This window comes from Dacryopinax primogenitus (genome assembly GCF_000292625.1).
Source record: "Dacryopinax primogenitus strain DJM-731 SS1 chromosome Unknown DACRYscaffold_13, whole genome shotgun sequence".
Lineage (NCBI taxonomy): Eukaryota > Fungi > Basidiomycota > Dacrymycetes > Dacrymycetales > Dacrymycetaceae > Dacryopinax > Dacryopinax primogenitus.
The window spans coordinates 1004431-1030758 of NW_024467210.1; the positions used below are offsets into that span (position 1 = coordinate 1004431).

The 26328-nt window shown below is 53.4% G+C and overlaps 6 protein-coding genes across 6 annotated transcripts; 1 reads left to right on the plus strand and 5 right to left on the minus strand.

The window, feature by feature from the left end:
* Nucleotides 1-1594: 1594 nt before the first annotated feature.
* Nucleotides 1595-11131, minus strand: DACRYDRAFT_16916 (uncharacterized protein; the record flags this gene model as incomplete). The annotated part of the gene is made up of 27 exons (XM_040771243.1): nt 1595-1893; nt 1958-2168; nt 2215-2307; nt 2355-2733; nt 2788-3095; nt 3158-3197; nt 3249-3628; nt 3688-3753; nt 3894-4038; nt 4101-4282; nt 4333-4479; nt 5032-5119; nt 5345-5364; nt 5390-5578; nt 5726-5904; nt 6020-7203; nt 7251-7392; nt 7414-7485; nt 8022-8043; nt 8159-8647; nt 8700-8870; nt 8935-9194; nt 9266-9968; nt 10018-10343; nt 10393-10610; nt 10691-10990; nt 11019-11131. The coding sequence occupies 27 exons, from the start codon at nt 11129-11131 to the stop codon at nt 1595-1597; spliced, it is 6726 nt and encodes a 2241-aa protein (XP_040627364.1).
* Nucleotides 11132-12510: 1379 nt separating this feature from the next.
* On the plus strand, nt 12511-14063 carry DACRYDRAFT_40821 (uncharacterized protein; the record flags this gene model as incomplete). Its single annotated transcript, XM_040774492.1, has 3 exons — nt 12511-12607; nt 12660-13029; nt 13088-14063. Coding segments are annotated over 3 exons (1443 nt in total), but the record flags the coding sequence as incomplete, so codon positions are not given.
* A 339-nt stretch (nt 14064-14402) lies between these two features.
* DACRYDRAFT_54704 (potassium transporter) lies at nt 14403-17345 on the minus strand (the record flags this gene model as incomplete). Its single annotated transcript, XM_040775281.1, has 12 exons — nt 14403-14589; nt 14640-14793; nt 14847-14952; nt 15006-15759; nt 15808-16089; nt 16141-16321; nt 16372-16570; nt 16624-16759; nt 16815-16870; nt 16976-16988; nt 17062-17128; nt 17186-17345. 12 exons carry the CDS (start codon nt 17343-17345, stop codon nt 14403-14405), a joined length of 2295 nt encoding a protein of 764 aa, XP_040627366.1.
* Nucleotides 17346-17815: 470 nt separating this feature from the next.
* On the minus strand, nt 17816-18670 carry DACRYDRAFT_95672 (uncharacterized protein). The gene is made up of 3 exons (XM_040777310.1): nt 18463-18670; nt 18243-18410; nt 17816-18196 (listed from the first exon to the last, which is right to left on the minus strand). The coding sequence occupies exons 1-2, from the start codon at nt 18617-18619 to the stop codon at nt 18325-18327; spliced, it is 243 nt and encodes an 80-aa protein (XP_040627367.1). The 5' UTR covers nt 18620-18670; the 3' UTR covers nt 17816-18196; nt 18243-18324.
* A 520-nt stretch (nt 18671-19190) lies between these two features.
* DACRYDRAFT_109190 (uncharacterized protein) lies at nt 19191-22759 on the minus strand (the record flags this gene model as incomplete). The annotated part of the gene is made up of 6 exons (XM_040768834.1): nt 19191-19584; nt 19646-19788; nt 19847-20209; nt 20258-21915; nt 21979-22273; nt 22337-22759. 6 exons carry the CDS (start codon nt 22757-22759, stop codon nt 19191-19193), a joined length of 3276 nt encoding a protein of 1091 aa, XP_040627368.1.
* A 1042-nt stretch (nt 22760-23801) lies between these two features.
* DACRYDRAFT_109191 (uncharacterized protein) lies at nt 23802-25721 on the minus strand (the record flags this gene model as incomplete). Its single annotated transcript, XM_040768835.1, has 4 exons — nt 23802-24656; nt 24708-24821; nt 24871-25234; nt 25321-25721. The coding sequence occupies 4 exons, from the start codon at nt 25719-25721 to the stop codon at nt 23802-23804; spliced, it is 1734 nt and encodes a 577-aa protein (XP_040627369.1).
* Between the last annotated feature and the right edge of the window lie 607 nt (nt 25722-26328).

The window sequence follows — 26328 nt, forward strand, 5'->3', positions numbered from 1 at the left end:
CTCGACGCGCAGCAGACAGGGGTGATGTGTCCCTGTTGTTGACAACGATGAGGACGTGCGTTCAGGGACTTGCAAGCATGCGACAACACACAACACAATGCCAGCAAACAACAACACTGGAGCGTGAGCGATGGATGGACGGGTGGATGGATGGTCGCAGGGAATGGGCAAGAGTGGGTTTAGATTAGGATGGGATTCACGGTTTACAGGTACCTAGGTGTGCAGGCTTTTTATCGTGCTCATCCATCCATCCTCTTACATGTTGTCAGGCTGCACTACTGTATGAGATGATGCTATGTCTTGCATCTATAATCTGCATCGGAATATCCCGCGATCACTGTCTCACCCGCACTGAATGTCATCGGATTGCTGTCGGACTGCTACTGCTCCTCACGGTCCGTCGCTCTCGACAGCTCGCCCATATCCTGCAACAAGTGATACTCTGGATCACATCCCCGCTCCAAACCAGTACACGGTCACCCATTATACCTTGGCCGGGTGGGAACGCAGGCGTCGTATGCAGCGCGAGCGCTATGAGCGTGCAAGGGCAGCTGTGCGGCTTTAAGCCGAAGCTGACGCTCAAGCCACCTTTGAGCGGTGGATGGCCAAGGGCCAATGGATATATGAGCAAGGGTTGAAGTGGGTGACTCGCAATTCTTCCCCTCAAATCGATCCGGCAATGCATCCTATCACTCCTGCCCCTTCGGGGTGGCATACTGCCCACCCCCACGCGGACGACATTGCCGCCAGCTCTGGGGTAGGCAATCTGTCCTCTCTGAGGCACCGCACCGAAGGCTCGACAGTGAGCAACTGCTAGTGGTGTGATACACCACCAACGGTCGCCGTTCTCACGTCTCCCGGTTCATCACCACCATAACCTACTGTGGCAAGCACCTGTCTCCGCAAGCACTGCCGTTCTGTCCTTTCTCTCAAGATCGCTTCTTTACACATGCCTTCATCTTCTTTCTATGCGACCACGCTCTCTCTATGCCCGTCCAGGAACCCCAATACCACATAACATTACAGCTCTCCCCTCCCTTCAGGAGAGCCAACAACGCCACTTCTCTCGCAATATCCTCTACATCGTTTCCCTTCTTGTCGAGGTCGATGACCTTGAGCGCAACACTTGGCCGGTGGCATTGTCCCTGGCCCGGTAGACGCAACCGAAGCCGCCTTTGCCAACGATCTTGAGTTCAGAGTAGAGGGGGGTGTCGGCTACAGCGGTCGAATGCAGCGATAGCATGGTATTTACGACGTATCGAAGGCCGGATAAGTGATAGCAGTATGTGGACTCTTTGCAGCGGCAATAAGGTCTGGCCGTGTGGTTTACTTTACATGAAATGCTATGTCAGGTTTGCACCCATTCTGGTTCTATTTGGGTCTGCTGAATTCCTTTTGTGCCTACTTGATTTCAACATTTCTGAACCGGATGCCCATTTGAACGTTGAGATCCAACTACTGTCATTTCGAATATTACCTATCCTACGTCTCGAACAACTGGGAAACTACTATTACTTCGACTCCCCCTCCAGCAGACCTACTCCTGCCGCCCCTATTGGGAGGTGCCGAGTACAAGACTATGTCTTCATATTCTCTAAGTAGCTTCAGCCTCAGGCAGCCTCGTACGATCGTCTGGCTTCCACCAAGAGAGTCTGAGACCGTTTGTACAGAGCTCACCCTTCTTCACCTCATCCCTCAAGTCCTGACTCGATACTTTAAAGTGAAACTCCAGGTAGCTCATGTCCTGGAGGCTGAATGGCACCTCATACTGTTTCGCTCCGTACGCGATGAGCTTCTTCGCTTCCATAAAGAGAGCCCTGTGGTTGGCGATGCTGATGGGGCGGGCAGTGCGCACATCGTCACCCGCCTCTTGCAGCCCAGATTCATGAGGATCTGTCACTGATTAGTTCTACTGCCGGTTCTGCAGCATGAGGCCGGTACCTCAAAGACAGCTTACCTAACCAAGGCACACAGGCCGTGTCCGCGGGCTTGCTGGCCAGCGCGTTCCAGTACAGTTCCTCACCAGGTGATGGAGCGACAAGACCGTTTATCGGATGTCCTTCCTGCTCACGGGTGAAGCGTAGCTTTATCTCCCCAGCCTCCTGCAGTTGCAGCAACGTAGAGGTTATGGAAACTGTGCCTGCAAGATTGTATGACTCTAGGCAACGCTGCTTGACATCAGTAGTCGCCGTTCTCGGTAATTGAAGGGCCTACTTGGGCAATATATAGAAATTTCTTCTTGACTCTTTCTCTTCCCGAACTGCCCTTACTGCATCCGAGAAGTGCAGCCTTTACCCATGATTGTACCTGACCAGACAATTAGATCCTTCGTACTCAGCTTGAGTCACTCTTACCTTGGCGCAGACCTCTTTAAATTTGTTGACCGGGTTTGTTTCCGACTTTTCCTCGGGGCTGACCCATGCAATCAGGTGTTTCACCTGGATCCGCCGGAACCCCAAGCTAAGGAGTATGGTAAGTTGATCGGCCAGTTGGATGGCTTCGAAGTCTTCTAGTTCTTTTGTGGAGGGCTTTATACGGCGCTTCAGAACTCTCGGCTTCTTCAACGGCAGCTCTTGCAAAACCTGCAGGATTGCTAGTGTCTGTGATTTCGTCACCTCGCCTGACACAAAGTCTTGTATTCCCAACACAAAGCTCTGTATTCTCAGAAGAAGGTCACGCGCTTCCACCCCAACTTGGACGTGATACAACCAATAGACAACAAAGTTCAATATTCTGCTTGAGCGGTTGAGCGATAGAAAAGAACTTCCAAAGACGGAGCGCACGTACGACGGAAGACCGGATGATCCCACGCGGTCGAGGAGAGTAGAAGACACATCGAAAAAGTGCGAAAACATCACTTCCGAGGTCATACACGCTTTGTATGTTGCTGCAAATGCTTCACATTCTTCTGAACAGTCTTTGCTTTTCCCGCCTGGCGTAAGCATGTGCTTTAGAACCATGTGTATCACGGGATCTTTGTCAGAGGGGACGTCATTGTGTGCATCCAGTATACCCAAATTCCTGGTGGCGTGAACATCGTCGAACCTTTCGTTTTCCAGAAATGGAACCAGGGGTGCGGTTGTTGACATGGTGATCTGACAGAAATCAAAAGGTTATCAAGTCGAGGATTGCATATCGGCACCAGAGACGTGCTCACCTGAGGCAGTGGAGAACCGAACTCTGATTCAGATTCCTTGCTTTGAATTGCAACATCAGTTTGGAGACATATGTCAGGAACCAGGACGTACTGAGAAACGGGTGCAGGACGGATATCCACTCCCGTTTGTTCTGCAATGTTGGGCGTGTCCACGTCTGTTGGTGTTGCCTGACTGTTATTGTGGGAGTTTACGACCTTTCCCCGAGCACGGCCGCGACCCCGACCTCTTCCTCCACGGAAGGAGCGCGTGTGAAGATCATCCTTGACGGTGGGGGTTATGCTCCGGCCAGCCGGAGTTGTTGAGACAGGCCTCGTAGTAGGCAGATAGGACTGATGCGCGCGGGATGAAACACCAGGAGCTGAAATTTGCCGGGGAATCTTGTGCCTGGGCTCCCAAGTGGACAGAGTATCCAGACTTGGCTTTGAGCGCATCGCGTGAGGTCCATGTCTGACAAGATCACGATAGTGAAACTGTGATTCCCGTCAATAAAGCGGTCGGATATAGTGCTGTGTGGAGGTAATATACTCACAGAAATGAAATTTTCGAAGCGAGAAAACCTGTCTCCAGTTGTATCTGCATCAACCACTTTGTAGACCTTCGCAAGATAACCATCACGGTTATGGCTGACATCTTGATCATTCCGTGAAAAGGAACACAGAATTTGGTAGCATGCCATGCCCTGTTTTGGTTCATGTGGGTCAGCTGGGTACGTATGGGGGGTAAGTCCCTACATACAAGAAGGTATGTCGAGGCTCTCTCGCTTGCTTCTTTCATCTTCCTCACAAGTACGGCAGCCTCGGGTTGGAAGGCCATTCGCCGAGTTGCAGTGCTACGCTTATCTCGGTATTTCACCATCAAATCGTTGATCCGTTGAAATTCTCTATCCAGAACAGGCATCGTTCAGTGGAAGCTGTCACCCAAATGATCATAGGTAAAACATACCGAGTAAGATGGTGAAGGAGGTCCTTTTGCTCCTCCGGTTCAAGCGGGCGAATGTTTGATTTTGGTGAAATTGCATTGCTCGTGTCCGTCCTATTATCGCGCGACTGAAGCAAATGGGCCGGGTAAAGGCCAAGGAACTGCTTGATGTAGTCCAGTCGTTCTGTAATATGGACGATTTCCTCCTACAGCTAACATATCAGCTTCGTTTGAGTTCACATGGATAGACGCTCACATCATTCTGCGGTATGCCAATAGCTGTCTCAGCGGCTCGCGAAAGATAATTCAAGATATTCTGCACAGCGGTGCGGATTGGGGACGGTAACAAAGCAAGCTGAGTTTGAGCCGTGTCATCCATGTTGGCAGACGATGGCGAAGCGTCCTGTTGGCAAACAGGCGTAGTCTGAAGCTGTATCAAAGATCACGGCTTATATGTTCTCCAACGACCAAGGAAGGAAGCATGCATTTCCGGCCAGCGGTTATATGGACTATTCCGGTCCATGATATGAAGTGAGAGATCCGAAGGCGCAAGGTGGGAGGGTATATATTTGGCTCACTCAATTTGCAAGACCACCCGGCGTCTGTTTGATGTTCTGAAGAGTAGATTGAGTTGGATGAAGAAGCCGAGACCACACAAGCTCGCGTGACAGGTATGGTAAACGGAGATAGCAAGGCGGTGCATGTGCATTGCAGTGCGAATATTACTGGTAGGTTGCTGGCAGCAGTATGGCTCCAGCGGGTTTCCGTACAGCGGCACCTGCATCTTGATCATCCGAATTTCGCTCCGTGTGTAGCGACAGGAAAATACGAGGTATTAGCTATTCGTTGTTGGAAGGACACGTCATGCAGCACCCTCGATACAAGTGAACACCGCACTTACAATATTGGAGAAACAGACGCCATAGCATCGCGTCGGGATGGCTTTGTGGCTTACCATACAGCAGAACGAGTTTGGGATCCGGCCATCGATGGACTGGCCAGCTGCCGAGAGTGACTTCCAAGCCGCGTTAGGTAAATCAGGCCTAGAAAAGCATGTACGCGACCAACAATGAGGTGCGCGTAGTGAATGTCTTCCTTGTGGGCGCTTGACCGCGGAATTGTGCCTCGAGGCTTGCGTCCTCGTGCAAGTGTCAAAGGGGTGCGAACTCAAGAAAGACGCGGTATTCAGAACTACATATCGATGAAACCCTGTCGAGGTGGAACTTTTGGTGAGTTCTGCTCTTTTCACTCACTAAACTTCCACTCACGTATATTTGCAGTTGAGAGACTGCTGACACTTATCGGTTACTGACAGGCACATATTCGATCGTCAACTCGGTACGAATCGTGATCACCTCGAAGGCGACGTGAATCGACGAAAGTAGACCGGTTGACTGCCTCTCATCTGACGAGCGGCGCTCGGGGAGCGTCCTGCTGGCGCTGACTTCTATGCTTCCTGACATTGTCGCTGTCACAGCAGACGTATCGCAGAGCACGTTCATCTCGCGGCACCGGATGGAGGAATTCCAAAAACGTACGTCTATTTAGTTGTACCTGTGCGATTGTGTCCCGACCGTAGGTGGGGTCTTGTAGTTGAACCACTCTATTCATAGCTGGGCTTCGTGCGTCGGTGCTGGCATGACACTTACGGTAGCTTCCGGGTCTGTGAGGTCAGAGGTGCGGCTAATGGAGGGGGAGGGTCGAGGAGCTGAAGGGGGAACGAACGAGTCAGGGCAGGTGCAGGTCGAAGACGCGGCGAGGGAAGATTGTGTACTAATGTTGGAGCTGGAGCCCTGGAGAAGGGCGCTGGAGCGTGTGTATTCCGGGCCTATAGTATAACGTAGGAAACATGTGTAATTTATCAATCGGCATGCGGCATTCCCCTCATAATCCCGAGATAACATATAGCGAACTTCACCTCTTATCCTCTAGTCATGTTCTACCCCTTGGTGGGTGTGGCTCTCCCGGTCCACCAGGACTTTCTGGCTCATCGGGCCCACCAGGCCCCCTCCCTCCCCTCTGGAAGTCCACCCTCGAAATACAATGCGGTTCCCTCCCCTCGTCCCCCGTCCGCACACCATCAAACGGCCACTGCGGAGGTGAGCAGATCTCGTCGTCTCCGCACACCGGGGTACACCGGAGCCATACGGCCCAGTCCAGCCAGGCCATGAGCCTTTCTACCTCGAGAAGCCAGGAGTTGAGTAGCTGCTCTTGCTGGGAGGGGAGGGTGACGGATTCAGCGCTGAAGGCCGATAACCATATAAGCCCCAGGGTGCGGCAAATCTCTCGCGCTGTTGTGTCCGTCGCCTGCTTCAGCACGTGCTCTTGGGGAGTGAAGCGGGAGACGTTCATGTGTTGTGTGAAGCTCCCCGTGCAGAGGGAGACCGTTGGCTCGAGCCATGCACGGTCGTTGGAGGCCGACTTTCCGGGAGGTACGGCAGCGCGCGACAGGTAGGGGGAGAGCATCGTCAGCACTTGGAGGCGTGCGTTCTCCACGATTTTGGTCAAGTTCTGCGTCGGGGTAACCCGATCACCCCCGTCTTTCCTTGTAGCGGTCCGCAGCAGATGCCTGAAAAACTCCAGTCTATCTGCATGTCGTTCCACAATATGCCGCATAATATTTCCCCAATCGATCCCGCTTCCTTCGGTTTCGGGACGAATGAGCACCCCCTCCAGCTCCCTCTTCCATGCCGAAGCATCTTTCTCACTGATATTCGCCAGCCTATATTGTGCCGCGTCCAACCCCCACCTCCCAGGCACGAGGCTGCCATACTTAGGGTCGTAGAACGTTGTCAGCCCCCAATATTCCAGCTTGATCCCGGTGAGAGGGGCGAAATTGTGCCAGTAACCAGCGTGTAGAGCTTCGAACGTGACTTGAGAAGGAGTACGGAGAGAGCCCTGCCACCCTACCGGAGGCTCGGGAGGGGTGGGATTGCGGTCTGGACGACCTGGGCCCCGGCGGGGTGGACCTGTCGGCTCTGGCAAGGGTGGGTTGCCCATGGTGGGAACGGACAGTCGGTGCTCGATCAGCTCTACAGAAGATGGCGTTCGCTCCCACGTGCAGGGAACAACATTGACACTGGAGATGAGCTCCATCCCATTTGTGAAGTTGCAGTACATGATCTCGCTGCAGAACTGTGAGTAAGGCTTAGGAGAAGAGCAAGAGGGACGCACAAATCGAACTCCATCCTCAGGAATCCGTCGATGCCAAACTGCTTTCCCCAGTCACACAGCTCTACTATCCTTCCAAAAGGATTCCACCTCGTACCGGTGCTCACGTTCCCATAGAGCAGTACATCCTGGGTATCCAGTGTTCCTGATCTGAGGTTGTACGCACTCGCACCATCGAAGTAGAGCAGCTTAGAGGGGGCGTGTCGCTGCGTATGTGAAGAGGTGACCTTGGTTGCCCCTGTTCGAGAACAGGAGCGAGTGCTCGGCATCGAGGGAAAGCCATTCGGGTACTGTTGGGGGCATGCTGTCCCCCCTGCCGTGGAAGAGGAGCGTTCCGGGGGTGACGACCGCGGGGACGACGTTGTGCCCTACTCTGCTGTCAGTAATTCATCTTTCTGTGATGAGAGATGAGCACCATTCCGATGATAAGTATTAGACCAGTGCTTGAGCAGATTTGCGACGGTGTCGAATATCAGATGGCCCGTCTCATCTGGGCTAGGAGGTGTGTCCCATGAGGTAGCATTCTCCTTGCTGGTCGTTTGAATGAGAGGCACTTGCACAGAGTGAACAAAGGATGCGACCGCCGTTATGACCGCAACAAGCCCAGCAAGCATCGTTCTCTATGATCTCGAGGAGAACAACACGGTCGAACGTTCGCCAGCAAGCGTATATATCACTGTCCGTCTTTATCAGAGCGCTCTCAATATTACGCCAGACGCGCAGCACATCTTATCGGTGGTATAATTAGCAATATCAAAATTGGTGGAGACGGACCTGCTGCACGTTCCCAGCCATGCTACACTTCATTCACAAGTCTGTGTCTCCATTAGTACAACAGTCTAATCTAGGCTTGAGCCCGTATTTTAGAGGGTATGAAGATGTACTCTCGCTCTCGTCCCTGCTCATCACACCTCCACCGCACCCGCAATACATCCAAACATGTTCACATCAATCCCACCATCGCTTTTCTGCTCCAACCAGGTCTCCAACCTTTCAAACATCCTCATACTTGGCTTCTCTTCTCTATTCTCTCCCTGCCTTGCCTTCTTCCCAGGCCACATACTTCTCTCTTCTATTCCCACAAAGTTCACCAGTACAGGCGCTGTACCGTTCAGCGTCATGCGGATACTCCACTGGTCGGCCATGTAGAAGCTCGCTTCTTTGATCTTGTGTAGTGCATGACCTTCGACAGGCGCGTCCGGCAAGTCCCACTCTAACACTTCTGCTTGGAAGGAGACAACCGTCCAGATCAGACCTGGGTGGTCGATGTGTAGAGTGAAAGTGCGCGTGTCGGTGTGCGGGTCGAGGACGATGTCCAGGGCGTGTACTGAAAACTCTTGCCGCCAGTGAGAGACGTATTCCTCTGGTGGAGAGAGGTCCATCGCGTACGAGGTCACAAGCTATCACACCAGTTCATTAGATTCCGAGCAACGATACAGAAAAAATACGCACATCAGATACGGGATGGAATACGTCCCACGCAAGTTTATCGCCCAGCTCTGTGGTCAGCCTTGGTACGCCTTTCACTTCCGCGAAATCGCCAGCGAGCGAATTGACAATCTCGGAGAATCCCGAGGCCGAGTTGAGGGTAGCGACATGCAGGCCGTAGTCGTGCGACGTGATCTGTGCATCTGGGTTAGCATGCACAGAGGATATTGGGTGTGCAGGACATGTATGAAAGACGAACATTCTCGATATGCACTACAAAGAACCGATTCTGATGCTGTCGATCAAACTCCCTCCATCCTGGAGCAGCAAACACGGCGGATATACCGACGGACACCCCAAGCAGAACGAGCGTGATAGTGCGCAGCGCTGGGCGGCCGAAGCGATGCGCGAAAGGGAGGACGAAGGGGGCCATGTAGAATGTGAGAAAGGAGACAATGGATGCTATAATGTGCTCTACGGGAGCGTCTCTGCCCAGTCTGCCGGTCTGCAGCGTTGGGGCTAACAATCAGCATAGAGTTAGGATATAGCAGGAAAACGCACCAAAGGAACGAAGATGTCTAGGAACTCACCGAGGGCCTCACTCCCCGCAATGAGGGGAATTACACTGCCCACCGCGTACGTCCAGTGGTTCACATCGCCAGGTTCGTGCTTGAGCACCCTCACCAGCAACTCATTGAGCGCCGTCGCCACCCAAAGAGAGAGTGCGTTTATGAAGTAGAGATAGGAGCTTCCGATACCTGCCATCTGACCAGCGAATGCTACAAAGGAGTAAAAGAGCATCAGGCTGGTCAGCGACTGGTGCTCTATCTGGGGGCGAGCAGGGGGTGGATGGACAAGTAGTTGGACGAAGACCGCACCCAACAAGGCGGGTGGGGCGTAGAGGAGGATGCAAAGCCACTCGCGGGCGAACCAGCTGAGGGGTTTACAAAGGATGGAGGCGAAGAAATAAGCCATTAGGTTCGCAGCTCCCAGTGCGCCTGCCATGCCGCCGACGATGCCTGCCCAAGCGCGAGGAACGACGGTCCAGTCCCGGGTGGTGACGAGGGCGAGCGCGAGTGCCCAGAACAACAGGGAGACGGACATGACCAGGGCGAGGTCGTATGAGTAGCTGAAGAAGATGGAGGAGAGGAGCGAGTAGTACACCGTTGCGGGGGCGGTGTATTCTGTGAGGTGGGGGAGGGGGGAGCGGGCGGAGGTAAGGTAGTTCAGTAGTGCGAGAACGTTTTCCGCCATGTGTTGCGCTGCACCAGGCTGGATGTTCTCCACTAGGTCCTGTCGGTTGTCAGCCGTCTACCTCCCGGCGTGAAGGCGGGGAGCCGACCTTGCGCGTATGATACAAATACGAATTTCCAACAATGGCCATATCCAGGCCCGTCACATTCAGATACTTTACAAACTGGCCGAAATCGGTGTCACTGATTATGATGCCCGAGTTGAAGACGTCGTTGGCGAGCACGCTGCCGTGCGGCCGGGGAACGTGGGAGTAGGCAGCGATCATCTCCTGTGATGTGGCTTGGAAGAGGAGTTCCGGCCCTGTGGTGCCCGCTGCTTCGAGGTTGATCACTGCCTGTACTGTGGGCGCTAGGGGATGTTGAGTTGAGAACAGGTGCGAGGCATCTTGCAGCGACTCTTCGGCATGGTTGAATACTGCTCACGGGTCAGTGTTGCCTCTGATGCTCGTGGGCAGGGCACCTACGGAAAATGATGCTCCACTCGCCCGACCATCCACCGTGGACCAACACCCTAATAAGCTCCAACATCACCCCCACGCAGACGGCGTCGTCTGCTGCACCGGGACTGGGGAGCGTACTGTCCAAGTGGGAGTTGACCAGCACGGCATGTGCTTTGGACTGGGTCGTGTTGGCAGAGAGGCGCAGAATGTGGTTCGTCAGCCCATGGTAAGATTTGTACACTCTATGATGGGCGAGGTCAAATCTTCGCCGCATCCGTCAGCTTGTCCTCCGGGTGCGGCGTATGAGGGAAGGAAGACTGACCGATGCTTCCCGCTCCCCTCTTGTCTCCAAATCTCGCATTCGACCCCTCCCTCACCCCGCTCCCTTCTCCGAGACGCCTCCTCTTCGCATAAGCTCTGCACCTCCTGAAGCTGCTCGCTCATCCAAACGTCCGCCAGCGCATGTTCGCGCGTTCCGACGGTGCGATAGCCGATCGATTCGGAGAGATAGCGCGCTGTATTGAGGATATGGTGTTCCGAGAGCTGGGGGGTGCCGGTGAGGGGGTGGTATTGTTCTATTATAGGCTCTGGCAGGCTGTCGCAGATAACAGGGTGAGAAATTCTGAATAAACTTTGAGGGTAGTACGCACGTGTAGTGGATATGTAGAGCGAGCCAAGGGATGCCGATTACGAGAGGGCACATTATGAGGAGGAGCTCTAGAAGCGACTTTGCTGGACGGGGATGGGGATGTGCTGGTGCCATGTCAGCCAGACCAGGGAGTTGAGGCGTACAGAGTGTGCAAGGAGGGAAGAAGAGAAGTAGAGGAGGAGGAGGAGGAGGAGGAGGACAGGGAATAACCGGCCACTGATGTTGGTCGATAATAATATTACCGCCGATACTCGGCTCCGGGTCTAACTCTCCGCACTTACGTCATTTCCCCACATTATCCCAATATAATTAATGGCATACAACAACTAGAGAGAAGTGTCCTTGCACCCAATCAACCATCACCTCCAAGTCTTCCATAATTCCCAAAATCAGAGTGTGTATCCTGCGCCCGTGTGCCATACATCGTCACATTCTAAGCGCCCACCAAAGTTAGCAACTACCAGTGCGTGCGTGCGACGGGGACGTACACCGGAGTTGAACGTCAGCTGGGGCTTGCCGCCTAGGTATGCGCTGGTCACGCATACGGCAAGGGAGTTCATGAAGTAGTCTTCAAAAAAACAAGTCTTCTCCAACGGAGGATCGATTTGTATGTTTCTAGTCTCCTACGCCAACAGTCGATGTCCGGCGCCTGCCCAGCCGCGGTAGCAGCGCTTCAGAGCTCCCACGCATCCCGCATCATCCGTTAATTCAGCTGGTCCAAGTACTCCTCATCGACAGCATGCTTGATCACGAGGAGCCCGTCGGCCTGCAGGATCTGCAAGGCGAGTACGAAGTTAGAAGCGGAGAGCTTGCCTGTCTGGAGTTCTTCTGCACGGGGGGTGATTGATCGGACGGGAGACATGTTGATCTCGAGTTGGGATGGAAGCGGTAATCCAATTCGAAGAGCTTGATCAGAAACGCTCCGATGTAATATTACTCTTCCCCTCCGGTGCCCGGCCCGACCTGCAAAGCTCGGTTCAATATCGGTAACCGTACGATTGTCCCCGTCAGACCAGCGGGTCCATTATTCACTTGTTGTCGTTTGGAGCGGCATCCGGCTTCATCGATGGCCAGTGGATTATGGTAACGATAGATATCTAGAGCTCGAGGTTCCTGGGGTTGCAGCGCGTTTGCACCGAGCACAGCCCGGCGATTGACAGTCGAGCATGACAGCACAGATGAGTTCTATCAGCAAAGGTTGGGCAAAACAGCGTTATGAACGAAAAGAATATATTAATGGTTTGTAAGGGATGGCCGAGCTGCCGAGGAACTTCCGGGCTGTGTGCTCACCTTATTGTGCAAGAGAAGGCGCAATTAATGTTCCCTTTCTTTTCATCTGCACGACACATTACATTGATATTAGCTGTACATCCTCAATATCCCCGTCATAGAATATGAACATATCTCCATTGCTTGGCTTGATTATTCTTGTAGGGATTTCACAAGCAGAGCAGCTTCCACTCTCGACTGCGAACGATACGCAGCTACCGAGATGGGACGACCCTCCAAACCCAGATGTTACCGGACACCTCATTTATGACACCGCAGTATCCCTCTTCAAGCACTGGCCTAATACCTACCACCGCAATGGTGTGCCTCTCTTGTCTTCCTCCCCGCTACGCGTCCCATGACTAGGACCTAGGGCATACCGTCGTACCTGTTACCGTCTCACCGGGCACTCTATTGTATCACGGGCGGAACGGAAACCATTCTCCCAAAACCCCCCCAGAAGGAGCCGAATGGCTCTCATTCGACCTCGAGCACGCGCTCTACTTCGCTTCTTTCCAGGGAGAACTGTACACCTACACCCCCTCCCGCCCGATAAGGCTGTTGTACTTCGACGGCTCCTCCGCTGCTCCCATCCCCACAGGTACGTTGGACAGCCAGGACGTGCTGGTATACGGTAATGTGAGCAGGGAATGGCACTGGGACCCGTTTGTGAGGATCGGGCAGCTGTGCGAGTGGGCGAAGGCGAACGAGTTGGACGGTTTCCTCCGAATGGGATTCGATTTGTACGTCCCTCTCTGTTCACAGTGTGCATGTGCTCAAGCGAGGCTGATGATATGCTAGCGAGATAATGCATTGCAACTTCTCATCTTCGCTCACCCTAATCTCCTCTATAGACGTGCTTCCCGTCGCACCGCCCGCGTCGGCAGGATGGGCAGGATCCCTCCGTTCTCCCCATGCCCTGGCTGCCGAAGCGCTCGCCGCCGGGAACTGGCACAACGTCGTCCCCCTTCCCGGGGTGAGAATAGACTATTCCAAACTGCTCAGCTTCTACGACCCGAGGTACAGAAGCCTCTTTCACCTCAGGAGAGGTCAAGATAGGGCGATGCACAGGCTGCTGAACATCTCTTCCCAAGATGTGGAGCTCTTCATGCATGACCTCACCGACGTCCTTCGCCGGCCCGCAGTCGCAGCCGGAGTAGGCAAGGTCAACTGGGAAGGGCTGATGCGCAATCTCCGCGAGCGCTATGCTGACCGCCTGCCCTATCTCCAACATCTCCTCCACGCCGCAGACGCAACCCCTCCAACCACGGAGACGCCCGAAGAAGACCGACATCAGAGTCTGAGCGCGCTGGTAGCCGACGTTCGCCAGCAGATACTGACCATGCTCGCCCCGTACATCTCGCCCTCCTCCGTAACGCTCTACCCCTCCGGTCACCTGCCCAACTCCTGGTTCTCTACCACGCACGCCCGATGCGCGGCGGCACACACTCAGCACCTTCATGCGGAGGAGCTCACGGCCCAAGAACGACTCCTCCAGCAGTCGATAGCACAAACGCACGCAGAGATCTGCCGCGTCCTCCTACTCCTCTTCCAAACTGCATACACAGCCGAGTCCTTTCCCATCGCCCACCAATTCCAGTTACTCACAACTTGGTCCTCTAAGGTCGACGAACTCCTGGAATGGCTGGATTGGGGAGAATGGCAGATTTGCCGTCCGATGTGTGGGGTGGACGAGGTTTGCGCGCTGAAACAGTGGCCGTTTGAGGTTGGCAGGAATGGGACTGACCGGTCTGGGCCGCCCAGGTGCGAAAGTAGGTTGAAGTGGAACCCACGGAACGAGCTGCAAGGCCAAGAGTTGTTTGTCCCACGATGGACGTAGTAACTAGAGGATCTCTGCCCTCAGTATATGCACTGATTGTTCGGTGTCCCATATATTGATTTGCGATGAAGTTAGAAGGCAGATTAGAGGGTCGGATCGAGCGTGTGCAGAGTGAACCTATCCGACTATTCTCATGTATGGAACATCCCGGGGTTTACCACCCACAGCACAAAACGCATAATTCACACTACCTGCAGTACATCGGAGCTACTGCTTTCTTTAAAAAATACTAGAAGAGGATCACGGCAAGACTTGTGAGAGACGATCCTCCTCAAATTAGATTTCAGCGTTAATACCAACGCGGATAATCTCCTCTTGATGGCCCCGCCACAGGACACTGTCAGGGAAAGTCTGGGCAACTTGACGGTACAGACCCTCGATCAGGAAGGCCCTGATATAACGAATCACAGGAGTGATGAACCCAGCGTTGATTTTCTTGCTGAAGACCCAGTAGTTCGGCATGCTGGGAAAAGAATCACGGGTTATCATAGGGCACTAGGAAGTATCTCTCACATGTGAGTAATGCTAGTCTCTGCGGCGGTGCGAATTTCCCGCACGACACGTTCCCCTTCCTCGTCGTCTTGAGCATAACGAGCCTCGACAGCACAGAGACCGGCAACGATTTCGTCAACTTTGACGTTGAAATCCTCCCTGAATCCGATCTGATCTGAGCAGGATGTCAGAAAACAATAATCCGGATTAATAAAACCAGTGACGTACAGGTTACACCGTAGAAGCCCTTGAGCGACCTAACTTTAGTAATCACATAACGCTCTTCATCCACAGGGAGGTGCCCAATAGGCAGAACCTTGATACTCAGGAAGACCTTGCAAGACAATGTCAGTGCTCGTTTTCCAGAGTCCAGATGAACACGCCAACAACAACACGAGGAAGAGCAGGCCACTGTTTCAGGAAGGCGTAGAAGGTGTGGGGCACACCTTTTCCGCCAGCGAGCTTATGGAAGACGGCCATGATGGGGACGCGGCTGAGTTCCCGGACATACGTCTTGTCCTCGCTGACCAAATAGAGCGCGTCGGGTTTGCCCTCACCACCATCCTTAGAGTACACGTCATCCTCGGTCGAAGGCTCCACTTCCTCAGCGTGGCTGCCCTGGATTAGCGTGGCTGTGGTAGAGGTGCAATTGACGGCCGTGCTTTTGCCCAGCTTGTCATCCTTACCACCAGCGTTACCATGGGGTAAGTGAGCAGCATTGACGATAAAGTGACGAAGATTGTGACGATTGACGCCATCGAATTGGTCCTCTAGACCCTTGGCCCAGGTCCAAAAAATCATAACAGACCACAGAACGACACCGATGGCGAGAGGAACGTAAGCGCCAAGGGGGATCTTGCGGAGGGAAGCACCCCAGAACAAACCGTCGAAGAAGCCGAAGAACAGCAAGAAGATGACACCTAGAATCCAAGGAAGGCGCTTGACCATAGGTATTTGGACGGCGATCAAAGAAGATGTGACGATCATGACAGTCGACACCGCAAATCCGTATGCGTTGGTCATATTGGTAAGGTTCTGGAATGCACCGACGAGGATAATGGTGGCGGCGCCAAGAGTCCAGTTCACAGTCGGAATATAAATTTGACCCTGAACAACATCGGAAGTGTACAACATGCGCAAACTGAACGGCACGTCAGGAGCAGAAGCTGAAAGCGACATAGAAACGTACGGGGGAAAGCTGTGGAAGTTGATAAGCTGTTGTACAAGGCTGAACATCGCAGTGATCATAGTTTGGCTGGCAATGAGGGTAGCGAAGATGGCAAAGCAGTAGGTGAACCACCAAAGGCCGCCGTTGACCGGACCGGGAATCGTGTTGTAGAATACATTTTGGATGGCATTCTCGCCATCAGTGATGAGACGAGCGCCCTGACCGAGATAAGCGAGAACCAAGCAAGGATATGTTACACTGGTAAAGGACAGTCGGATAGAGGCCCGGTTGAACTGGCCAAGGCTGCAAGCCAGAATTAGGGACGCATAATTTATGCAACTGGAAAAACCGCACTTGGCGAACATGGCCTCACAGCCTGTCACCGCAAGCAGAACGCCGGCAAGATAGTCGTAGTTACCAGTACGGACGAACCACAATACAGCGCGCGAAGGGTCATATGCACGCCAGATGCCAGGGTAATGAGTGATGTTGGAAATCCCAGAACCCCCAATCAGGACAAGCCAAATCACAGTGACTGGGATATTTATCAGCAGGGCACCAGCACAGATAAGGGGAACGAAGTACGAGGGGAGAAGATGAAAGAAATCTTGGCTGTACCGAAGCGTTGAATCAGGAAGAGGGCAGCCAAGAACGCGATGGAAATAGGAATAATGTCGTTCGAAACCGACTGCTTTGCAACAGCAATTCCACCGACAGCCGACGTCACAGACACAGCGGGTGTGAGGATACCATCAGCCATGGTCAAGGCGGTACCGAACAGAGACTGCGTACTTGTCATCTGTCTGACACCCAATAAGAGACAATCAGGCAACATACCCAGAACAGCATTGGATGTTTGAATGACCTCATGATCGGCCCGTACGAGGATGGGGAAGAGCGCACGCCGGAGTCGCCGGTCAGAGCGCGCTCCTCATCTTCGTCGTACTGCTTCTTCGGGAAAAGACCATTAAACCTGCGGGTGAACGGGTTAAGCCACGCAACACGCCGTCATGACAATGGGATCTTACAGGGCAAATGGGCCGCCCTCTCCCTCTTCAGTGCCGAACTGCAGAGAAAAGACAACCTAGAGAGTTGAAGATGTACGTGCCGTGGCACAGAAAGAATGGCAAATTACGAAGGCTCCCAATCAGACGCAAGGCGCGACACGGGAGTTTATGGAGTGGCTCACATATTTCAGTAGTCTGGTGAATACAGCGTCAAGAACGTTAATGGTTAGCAAACCTGATCATTAACGGGGAAATCAAGTTAGCGTACGGTAGCAGGGTCAAAGACCAAATGATAGCGGAAACACCGCCGATCACGTCTTCTTCCGAGGGTACATCTGAAAGCGTATGACGGGTCAGGGGATAGTTTACGAGCATACTTGACGAAGTCGAACCTCCACTGCTAGGCCAAATACCGTTGAGCACGTACAGGGGCGACGTGCCAATATCTGCGTATATAATGCCCAAAGTCTGCCAGGCGAGAGCGAGAAGCGGCAGTCCTTTCAGATGGAGCTCTTTGCGATGCTGACTACTGTATCCTTTCTCCGCGTCCATTTGTGTTATTGTACGAAGAGAGCCAGGGTGAACACTGAGAGCGAGGGGGAACAGACGAGAGAATAAGATGAGAAGCGGTGAACTGGGTGCAACTTATATGATGCAGCATCCGGTTCCTTAATTTCTGAAGATAGAGACGAGGATATCCAAACGTGAGGCTATTGGGGGAGATAAGCACCGCTTTTGCACAGGTTACAGGATGCTCCAGGACCCCGGAACATACCGATTGGAGAAGAAAGCGGACCGACAAGCCGGAGACTCAAGCGGAGATCAAAGCTTCCTTGTGTTTTGTCTTTCACGCGTGCCTCCCATTGACCGTGGCCTTGGTAGAACCAAAGGAAGTCCACCTCTCCTCGCGCGAGTCTTGAAGAGCAAGGAAAGGGATTAGTGAGCAACGGCGAGCAGTATCGTCTCCTGAAGGCTGCGAATCATTAGACAACCGAAAAGACAGCGATATTCATTCTACCTAGGGACATGACATACATACATGAGTGATACACGGCATGTCATTGAGTGAGCGCGAGGTAACGACAGGTGGGCAGGCCCCATAACGACAACAGGCCCAAGCTACATCCTCCGACGGTTGCTGCGCAACAGGCGAGTACGAGCAGCAATTTCTTGTCGACGGGTGGAGAGGACGGAATCAGTAGGAAGGCCATTTTGCTCGTTGAACAGACGCTGGTGACTGTCGTCCACTATCTTGTGCACGGCCTGTTCCAGTACATTGGCAGCAAACGTGCGTTCATCCTCGGGCAAAAGGGGCACCATGTGGTTCTGGGCGGCAAGCAGGAGCGTTTCGATCTTTGGAGCACGGAGATTTTCGATGTTCTCAGGGAAGCGGCTGATTTTACCTAATTGCAGATGAGTACAGTGCATCCACATGACACTAATGCTTACGAATGTGCACCCAAGTATCCTGGAAATCCGCAGGAACAATCAGTCTTCTTTCCTCTCCAGGTGGGACGTCTGGCACCAGAAGTCACTCCACGTTGATAGAGCAGTTAAGCATGAGGACGAGCATGCTCTCCATCGACGTGTCGTGTACATCCTCTAGCCAGAGGGACACTAGCCGATGTCAGCATATGCGACAAGTCACAGGAGAGAGGAGGGGACGCACCCTCTGGAATCACCGCGGCATGCCACCCCTTGTACTTGTCCTTGTTGCGTTCAGCGATGATCCGGGCGTATTCGCTTATGGCCGCATTGCGTGGGTTTTCGGGGTGGAGGGAAAAGACGTAGCCATGATCCTCCAGGGTGCCGAAATCATCTGACATAGATTTGGTCGTGGCGCCCTTCTCATGGTGTGACTCGAGGATTTCATTGACGAGTGTGCCCTGCGAAATGGGCTGGGAGGTAGAGAGGGAGGAGGCTTGAGACTGCATGAGTGATAGTGATGGTAAGGAAGGAAGAGATGGTTTGCCCCCGATGAGGTGGCACTCCGGGACCCATCACGTGATTGTTATTATGTGTATCAGTTGGATGTGTGCGTACCTTCTACCCCTCACAAAAAACGGTGGAGAAAGGGGAATGTAACTGCTCTCAGGTGCGGCGCAGTCCTGGTACTCACTGACGGTCGAATAGTCCGACTGTTGCAAATATCCGATAGTATCCTGACCCTTTGGTATGTTTAATCCGCGGCCATGGCAGGCACTACACAATCTCCACACCCTCGGAACTTTTGGATAGGCCGGTTGAAGTACAGTTGTTCTCGAGCAAATGTACATGTCTACCTTGGGTAGTTGCTCATATCGATAGTCGATAAAATTCCATCCTGCTTGTATTGGTACATTCCGACTTATCCATAGCTTTCCTAATCAGGCCCATCAAGTGTTGCTCCTAATCCGCTCACGTGCTTTGATCAAGCACGTTGATAGCGGTCTGCGCAACGCACAGCTCCTGCTTAACGCCTTTCAGAACGCAAGAGATGCCCTCGGCACCCATGACTACGACACTCGCGATGGCCTTGTCGATCGGGTCAGGTGCTAGGATGCCGTACGGCGAGCCTACACCCGCAAGAAGTAGGAACGTTGCGTTTGCCACGCCCATCGCAGCGATGACGTCGTTCCTCCCAGTGTAAGAAGTATTGAGTTGCATGCCGTACGAGGCTTGCGAGAGACTGAAATTGACAAGTGCTACGAAAGCGTCGAAACAAGCGAGCGCTTTGGTTGCGGATACGCCAGCCCGCTTGCATATACCCTTCATGACGACGTTGAAGATGAGCATGCTCCACCCGCTGATACTGGACACGGGAAAAGGACTTCAGAGAGCTTTCTCTTAAGTTGATAATAGATGCTGCTTACCGGAATTCCCATCCCGGCACGGCGCGGTCAGAGGGATAGGAAATACCTTTAACGACCAGGTCTTTGACTAGCCCGAAGTAGCTCAGCGGAGTCGGGGGAGCGCCTTCAGCCGGGATCGTCGAGGTGGCGATGTCCTTCACTTTCTGTGGGGTGAAGAATGGCGATGAGCGACATTGGAATGAGGGAATAAACATCACTCACCAAGATTCCCTGGATGTACTGGGCGGGGATGTCAACGTATGCAGCCAGCTCACGGAAAGAGTTCGTGGTTGTTCCATCAAGCGTCCCATCCACAAGCTTCTGGTAGTCGAAGGCGAATGACAGGGTTGGGGAGCTGCCAGTGATGATCTTCGCAAGGACCGTGGTAGGAATAGCCAAAAGAAGAGCAACGACGTCCAAAATAGAATAAGGCCCGACGCCGAAGGACTCGAGAATGCCTCCAATGACTGGAATCTGAAAATTGGCATTGAGAATGGTTCGCAAACCTCCGACAATATCCGCAGCAAGCGCTATGACGTTGGTCACCAGGTCCTTGATGAGCTGCAAGAACGAGATCGCGAATTGCTGTCAATTGTCAGTCACGTTTCCCTCTACTGCAGAGTCAGTACATACCTGTGCAAAAGCTTGTATATCGGCAACAGTTATGTCCAGCGCATTGTTGAACAAATTGACGATCTGGCTGCCAATGTTCTCCGCATCAGTGAGTAACTGGTTCAGGAGAGGTGCGATTTTCTGAGTATACAAGTTGCTGAGTGAGGCATCGGTGGCCATGGGGGTGAGGATGGATGCGTCGGATGCACCACCATGGTCCAGCTGGTAGTTGCCGTAGTTTGCAGGTGCCGAGGTCTGAGCACTCTTGTTTGCCGTCGTCGCAGACGGATCCCCTCCTAAGTTTTGGCTGGATGGTGTAGCCGACGCAGTTGGAGCGATCGTGAACGACTGGCTAATCTGAGTCTGTATATTCTCAAAGTACGTCCCCAACTGCTGGGCTTCCTTGTTGAGGTAGTTCTCGCCAAAGGTGAGGAGGCCATTCACCATCGACTTGATGGCATCTTTCGTTTGTAGAATGTCTTGCCAGTCAAAGATATATCCGAGCCACTGAACGAGGGTGTCCCAAGCCGCACCGATCTTCTGCAGGAGGAGCGAGCAAGCCTTGGCAACCTTTGCGGCGGTATCAAGAATGAAGTCCCAGACCTTGCCAGCAATCGTGACGACGAAGTGCCAGGCCGCGCCGGATGTCTCAACGACGAAGTCCTTGATCGAGTCTGCCGTCTCGCACACCCAGTTCCATCCTTCCCAAAAGATATCTGAGGCCGAGATATCGATGTCAGCAGCCAGCATGGTACCTTGGGCGCGTGCAAGCTGGATGGCCTCGATCGCCTGGTTCGACATCTCTCCGATCCACTTGCCGGCATTGTCGATATCATCCGGGCTGGCGGTGGAGCCTTGCAGGATGGGCGTCCCATCTGCAGTCTTGGCGTTACGCAGATCATCTCCAGTGGTGATCGCTTTGAGCTTAGTCTGGACCTTGTCGCTGGGATCAAATATGAAGGTCTGACCACCAAGGATGGAAGAGCCAGACGCATCCTGGACACGGAGCTCGTAGGCATCGAGATCGCTGGTGGGAAAGATGATAGTGATAGCACCATTGCTATCGGTCGTCACCTGAATCGCGTCCGTTCCAAGCAGCGATGATCCGCCATTGATGATGACTGTTAACCAACCGGCTGTGGTGCTGATATTAAATGGCTTGTTCCCTTGGGGCCAACCCTGGGAGTCGACGATGAGCACCCTGCTCGTGTAGGCGCTGAAGTCGATGACCTTGTCAAGCTGCTTCACGAGGAAAGGTGTGGTCTTCCACACGTACGTGTCTGAAGGCTGTTCCATTATTGTCAGCATTGACGTGGTGTCCATGACAACCAGGCTCTGGGAGGCAGTAGTTGGGTCGATGATCGCTGCAAAATTAGCGGTCGGACCTGAGAACTTGTTCAGGAGAGGGACGGGGGTGCCATCCAGTATGCCTGCGCTGCCCGCAATACCCTGTTGGTACGCCAAGGTGGTGCCGGACAAGAACCACGCGCTGAAGTCGGTGCCGTACTGCGAGAGATAAAGCTTGGCGCATGTCGCGTAGAGAGGATCAGATGACAACTGAGTCGCTTGACTCCCGGAATGAATGGTCTGGTCGGGCGGAATGTGCCACAGCCCTCCACCGAGAACAAGTAAGTGCGTGAGGTTGTTCGACTCTTTGTAGGTGATAATGCGTTGTGCGGCTATTGTTGATGTGCGTGTGTCAGAGATTTGGTACTTCCTACAAGAATGGGGGTGGGCCTCACCTTGTGGTACCTGGAGGTCGAACTTGTAATGGCGTGCGCCGGCCTCAGTTGTCTGGAACATGAGATTGGTGACGCCTGCGTTGACGTACAGGCAGTAAATCCCAACGCCAAGGGCACAGTTACCGGGGCACAAATCGAGCATTCCGCCCGTGGCTTCCTCGGGCATGCCAAGCTGCCCGTCCCATGCCCAAGACGTGCTGCCGGAGACTAGCACACGTGCAATATCCGCATTGCCCGCCGCGTCTGTAAAGGCGGCGATCGCGAGCGGGTACGTGCCACTGGTGATCACGTCGCCCTGTGGAGGAAGGCGAACGACTTAGGTCAGAGGGAATGGGGAAAACATGGAAGGCAGACTTACCAGCAGGATCCGAGTCACTTTCTCAGTACTAGACTGTGCCTGGGTGCAGGGGAGCGGCTTCAACAGGGTGGATGCATTTGCTGCCACCAAGTCGTCCGGCTTGAAGGGCGGTAGCACGTATACGAGCGCTGCGGTAGCCACGACTAAGTACACCGCCTTGGTTTTGACATCCTGAGAAACCCCAAAGTGGGCTACTGCATTCGTGGCACCAATGAGAGAGGAGACGTTGATGTTGATGTGCTCGTTCTCGGAGGTGGGATCGGCCTTGAGCGCGTACAAGCAGCTGTCCGTACCCACTGACAACGTGAGGGGTCGGTCCTGAGCATCCCTGATACAAGAAAAGGGCGCCCCACTGAGGACTTGGAACGGCTGCGCCGCTACTTGGTGGTACATGAGCTCCGAATCGACGGTGGCGGTCGCCATGGTTGATCGCTGCTGGGTGTTGCTGGATATTTGTTGATGAGGGGACTGCTATGCGGTCCTGGATGGGCCAGTAGTACCAGTTGATCGGGAGAGAAATGATCCTTTTAATAAGCTGAGGGGGCCCTAAAACATGGCATTAATTAGGCTCTCACGAGTATTGAACTTGAACAGAACAGATCCTGCTGCGGCTGCACCCCGCAAGCCATTCCCCAGGGGAAGCAGGACAAGAATATCATAGGGGCGCTCACATGAATACACCGGGGTCAGTGAGGCATTGTCCAACTTGAAGGAGGTGAATCTGCGACGCAAGCGGGGGAAGGGCTTGGCCTCGACAACCGACATGGACGCTAACCATTCGACGGTGAATTACGCCCAACGGACTAGTAGCCATTCGATCACTGGTACCTACACACAGGAATCAGATGCCTGAGCAGTGTTATCTAACCATCCCGCAAGACTCACATGTCGTGTCGCTTGCCACGCATGGAGTTCCCTGCATCTGAAAAGTGGCGGACACTGCACGACGATTCGCCGCAGGGCAATAGACCCATCGGTTGGGTTCATCTGATGAAGAAGGAAAGAAACCGCTTATTCAGCATCTCTTGCGGAATGCGAGTATGGTTGGCTATGGATAGGGAAGAGATGAGGACATCAAAGCGGGAATTGTCAGGCACGTACGTGTTCCTGACGAAAACACGGAGGCATCGACAATTAAGCGCCCATCCCTGCTTCTCTTGCGGCCGTTGCGCTCCCCAAGTGGCCCGATTCTCGATATTACCCAAAATCCTCATCGGCACCGCTCAGTTCAGGCGGTCGATGCAAGCGCAATTCCGGACGGTGACCGTTACAGGCGATTCCAGCGTGGAACGTCGCTTGATGAAAATCGATAATACAGTACGACGCATCGTCGCGCTTGAGGACGCTTCGTTCGGCTACATCGTTGTGTTCGATGCCGAATCGATGGATTGTCCGTAGGACTTTCCAGACAGCAGGACCATCTCGTATTCAGTATGACGTTCGGTGAATACAGAAATGAACAGACTTACTTCTGGAGATCATGCTTGCTGACCGGTTGTCCCTCATAGGACAGTAAAAGCAGAAGACGATGTCGGCTTTTGAAAAGGCCATAGAATGATGGTACGGCTCGTCCCCACTGCTCCTGGAGGGCCAGATAGACCTCAGCTTCCTTCTCCAACGACGTTGCGTCCTCCTCGTCTCCTATGGCCACCACTTTCCCGATAACATCAACATCATTCCATCTGCCGCGATACACCGTCCCCAGAACTCCACTGCCGATCCTATTCGTAAGCTTGATGACATCGCCAACTTCAGGATGGTTCGGCGGCGGAACAATCAAGCGAAACTCCTCGGTACGGTTTCGTATGACAATTGGCATTGTCAGTGGTTCCTCGCGGTGCTGCGGCACGATGTCTTCCGACCCTGAGTCCCTTTCGACGGCGGTCATCTCGTCCCTGTCTGGCAACGGAGTCGTGTTTTGCTGTTTCGTCGAAGAGGCTGGAGGAACACGTTTAGACTTGGTGGGATGGTTGCCCGTGGGCTTTTGAAGGCTCTCGGATCTTTCTGGAACGTTGGATTCCTTCAGCGTTTTGGCTTGCTCGGAAGCCTTCACCGGCTTCGATACTTTGTTACCCTTCTTCGTTTTAGTGGTCTTGATACGACTACCGCGGTTGCTGGTACCCGTGCCGCGTTCAGTGTAAAATTGTGCGTGAGGTGGAACAGGGTTTCCGAACATCGTGATGAGAGGATGAAAGGTTTCGAGGAGACACGCTTGGACCTCGGAGTCAATGTTGGAAAACTCCTCCTTGGAGGGCCCGTGACGCTCGACAGCAATGCGAAGCATGTGCTGCCCTACGTATGCAAGTGACCAATTGTCACTCTACCATGCGGTTAGACTTGATTCTTGCGGAGAAAAAGTCGCCACACGCACCAGTACCCGATTTCCCACAGCCATCGTCGATGGACCAACGCGGATAATAGGAATGAAATGGCGATCGGACGCCAAAGAACCCCAAGGACTCGCTTGGACGAGGCACTTCCACGCCTAACATGCCGCTTAGCGACACAGCATGATGGAATAGATACAGACGTACTTGCAGATATACATTCTCCCAAAGGGCCAACTTGCTCGGCGGAGCGCCAGCTCTCTTGAAGGACTCTCCTACGGCGTAGATAGGGTATTTAAAGGGTATAGAGACCACAGAATCGCCGTTTGGCAGAGTACTGGTATCCACTCCCTCCGATTGCTTGTAGATCGCGTATTGACGCTGCGACTCGTCGATAACCGGATATCGTTTGATCTCTAGGGAGTGGACGTTGTGGGAAGTTGGTTCAGAGACGAGCTCTGGTGTCGAGGACAACCCTGGCTCTGAAACCCTGGCTGAGATCAAGCGGTCGCAGGCCCCTCCAGAGACGGCGAACTCGGGTTCAATGAAGTACTGCGCCCCAGTGACAGACCTAACACCACATGAGCGGGACCCAGCCGGTAGCGGTCAATGTGCATCTGGACTGATCGCTCTTTCCATCCAACCACGGGAAAAGACATAATCGGCGTCCAAACGTCTTTGAGATCGAGATAGTTGGTGATAGGCTGGCTTGGAGGATGGTGGTCCGTTACAAAGTCTAGAACCTTTCTAGAATAACCAGCCAACGAGTTGAGCTTTTCCCAGTACTGAATGATATAGAGTTGATATTCGACGTCGGTCTTGATGTCGTACTTGGATGCCTGGAGGGTGGATGCAGATGACGAGTGAGGTGAACGGGAGGAGGAACGGTCGTCGAGAGGAGGAATGGAGCAAGCTAGAAGATCAGAGAGCCGTTGTGGCGTCTCTGCCTTGTCTTTGTTTATGTATTGCGACGGCCATAGCTTGAGGGAACGCGCCGAGGTGTATTTCCTGCGGATTCGACATACTACTGGAAACTTGCGATCGAGCAGGAAGCTCATCTTGACGCTGTTGCAGGATGGCCGACGGCGCGGGCGTCTTTCATGCCTCGAAGACCACGGGCGCTTATCCCGCGGAAGCAGATGCACCCCACCCCCCAAAACGGTCTCAGGCTAAATCCCCCGCGGACACCGCGCGCGTCCCGTTAACTCCACAGGGACGGCAAAAAGTGCTTAATTTCAGTGCTCAAGAACTGCGTCTCAGGGCCTGATTACTAGAACTAGGTGTGCTGTATTAGGGATGATAAAGAGCCCCGGGCAGTATTAATGAAAAGTGCTATTAAAAAGAGTTTTATCGTCGGTTTCAGTGCTTTACAATTATTGATAGGTTTATTGATCCGGTCTGATATAACCAATCACTCTCTCATTGTTTCCACTAGCACCACCCTTCCTAAGCTCAGAAGCCTTCTCTCCGGTCCTGGTCTTGTGTCAGTAGGTTATTTTCGAAGGGAGTACATCACTTACATGTGCATATATCTTGCTCACCAGATGCCGGAGCATGCTGAATCAGGTACCAGAGAAGGGTGGTGTGGGAGGGGGGAGGAGGGCCAGGAGGGTGAGAGGACAGATGCAGTGGTGGTGGTGGTGGTGGTGATGATGATGACGGTGG